The sequence below is a fragment of the Acanthisitta chloris genome, unplaced genomic scaffold, assembly GCF_000695815.1.
Source record: "Acanthisitta chloris isolate BGI_N310 unplaced genomic scaffold, ASM69581v1 scaffold9308, whole genome shotgun sequence".
Taxonomy (NCBI): domain Eukaryota; kingdom Metazoa; phylum Chordata; class Aves; order Passeriformes; family Acanthisittidae; genus Acanthisitta; species Acanthisitta chloris.
This window is the reverse complement of record NW_008686440.1, coordinates 1-2726: the sequence shown is the minus strand read 5'-3', so window position 1 is coordinate 2726 and position 2726 is coordinate 1. Positions and strand designations below refer to the sequence as shown.

The 2726-nt window shown below is 51.6% G+C and overlaps 1 protein-coding gene across 1 annotated transcript in view; it reads right to left on the bottom strand.

The window, feature by feature from the left end:
- Nucleotides 1-2237, bottom strand: part of ACAA1 (acetyl-CoA acyltransferase 1) — a gene marked incomplete at its 5' end in the record, with an annotated part of 8593 nt that extends 6356 nt beyond the window's left edge. The window contains 4 exons of the mRNA XM_009080127.1: nucleotides 364-406; nucleotides 874-953; nucleotides 1774-1831; nucleotides 2107-2237. Coding sequence (XP_009078375.1) covers nucleotides 364-406; nucleotides 874-953; nucleotides 1774-1831; nucleotides 2107-2237 — 312 coding nt within the window. The remainder of the gene's footprint in view (nucleotides 1-363; nucleotides 407-873; nucleotides 954-1773; nucleotides 1832-2106) is intronic.
- Nucleotides 2238-2726: the final 489 nt, after the last annotated feature.

The window sequence follows — 2726 nt, the reverse complement described above, 5'->3', positions numbered from 1 at the left end:
GAGTGTTCTCAACAGCTGATCTTGTTCAACCAGATATATGCAGGTGCTGAACAAGATTACTCAAGTTTTTTTCACTCATTCTTATGAAGTCAATGTGTATGTGGTCACTAGTATTTCTCCAAAGCTAATATTTATATAATCCTCAAAAAAAACCCCACTTCTTGTGATGTTGGGACTGCAGGACAGAACAGAACACTCATTAGTGCGGGTAGGACATTAATTTCTTTATCCAAGGTAGCTGCTGGTCTCCCAAGACACTAGTTAACTGGAGGTTAGTTAAGAAGCTAATTATGGCAGGCTATTGCACAGGGACAGTGTTACCTTCGGGAAGCCTAAGAAAGTACCATGAAAAGACTTCCTTACCCACAGGCCAAGCCGATGTCGTACGATCCATTTCGGATGCCACCTGCAACAGCAGTGCATAAACATTAGTACTGTCATCAGGAGCAAAAGCATTTTCATCCCACCTGTGGTTCCCAAACACCTGAGGCATCCAACACAGCCAAACGGGGCATTCCCTCACCCTCCTGCCTGCCAGAGTGTGAGCCAGGCCAAGGAGCCAATGGGGCTGAAGGCTACCCATGACCTGACATGGGGCCAAGGAGGGACTAGGAGGGAAGGAGGGACTGTTCTGGACCCTGTCTGATACAGAGGTGATGGTAGGATGTGTACTCGGAAAGCCAAGTTAATTCCCTAGAGGTAAACTCGGCCACTCAAGGATATAAAAATATTCAACTATCACCACACTGAAAATTCCCAACAGCACAAGACATTATCACTGTTTTCACTGCTCAGAGAGCCTGGAGGACAGGAGGAATGAGCACTTGGGGTGGGGCAAGCATCAGCTCTGGTCCCAGTGCCCACAGCACCTACCAGCTATGTTGATAATGGCCTGCAGCCCTGAGGAGCACTGCCGGTTCACGCTGCAGCAGGGAACAGTCTCTGGAATACCACTAGAAAACAAGACAGTGTTGGCAAAGACTCAGTGATGGAAAAAAAGCCACCAACAACCCAAATCTCTACAGAGTGCATTAAGCCACTTGATTAAAGTTTAACCCTCAAGTTGGAGACAGATCCCTTTATACATTTGTTGACCTCTTTGGTTCAGCACCATGGGAAAGCAAAGTTCAAAGATAATTTCCACACCTGACTTGTGAACAGTTCTAAGTGCTGTTTCCCCATGGGTCTGTCTTCAGAAGGTCCTCTGTCAGCAGGGCCCTCTCCTGTGCCTAGAACCTGAGTCCTAATCTAGGCCTGAAATACTAAAAAGCTCTGTAGTATTCCTGATTACAGGCAGGCTGTGCCCACACATCTCCAAAGTGGTGTTCAGGCACTGATCAACAGATGTAAACATCACCAGGGAACAGACACTGGCTGAAATATTTGAGATCTGGGATCCAGCTCAGTATGAGCCATCAACCAACACTGGGCAATGACAGAAAGACCTGAGCCCATTCCATGGTTTTGGGACCAGGCATGGCAGAGAGAGGTGTGGAGAAGCAGCAGGTGCAGCTGGGAGCCCACAGAGCATCTCCCACAGGCAGCACGAACAATTAAACAGCCTCACCTCTGCCCCCCTGTCCCTTGGCCACCAGGGACACCCGAACACTCGATTGTTTGCCATCCAAACCCTCGATCAAAGTCTAGTTTCTAGGCAACAGGTGATTTGCTGTAATTCCTAGGAGTGCATGAGGCACATCACATCCTCTGACCCCGTCCTGCTTCGCAGCCAAGGCCTGAGGAGGAATAACCTCAGTCTGGTCGAGCGTTTACCTTAGAAACTGTGCAACTCTGGCAATCAAGGCACCAGCTCCAGGCTGCAGGACATTTCCTGAGTGCAGAGATACAATTCCAGTCAAAAGATTGCAATCCTCTTGCTACTTGTTGCAGGCATCGAGGGATGTTCACGCCACCATGGCTCTATACTGCCCAGCACCCAGATCCCACCACCAACAGATCAAAGATTGATTTCACTGGTTCCTAAACGTGATGCTCTGCACTAAGCCCTCCCAACCCCACAATTCCTGTGGGTATCCCATGGGACACCAGCCTGTCCCACACAGCTATCCAGGGCAGGAGTTTCACGGGGCAGACGTTGTGGCTCACCCACGCAGATGTCTCCCAGGGCCTCGGGACGAAGGTTGACATCCTGGAGCACAGCTGTCATAACAGCAGCCAGCAGCTCATCGGGTGTTGTGTCCTGAAAGCACAGGGGACACCAGCTCACTCCCAGACCACTGCAGAGGGATAGTGTGAGGTGCTAAGGCAGCTTCGCTCCACTTCTCAGCTCACGATGGTGGTGGTTGTCCTACCACAGCAGAATCACTCTGTGTGTTTGTACCTCAGGTGTCTCTCAGGTGCTGTAGCAGACACACTGTTTTCTCACCCATCTTGGCTGTACAGGAACACACTCTGCAGGGTCTTTGAAATCAAACTGCAGTGAGTTATGTGACAAGACTCAGCAAGTGGAGGCCCTCGATGTGTTTTGTGAAGGAAAGGGGCGAGCTCTCAGCTGGTGGTGAGCTCTGCTGGCATGACAGGAGCTGTTCCGCAGGAAGGGGCATCCCTCGGGGTCACCCTCGGGGTCATCCCTTGGGGTCACCCTCGAGGTCATCCCTCGGGATCATCCCTCGGGGTCACCCCCGGGGTCACCCTCGGGGTCACTCTCGGGGTCCCCCCCGGGGTCAGCCCGGCGCAGGAGGCGGTGGCTATGGCCGGGGGTCAGG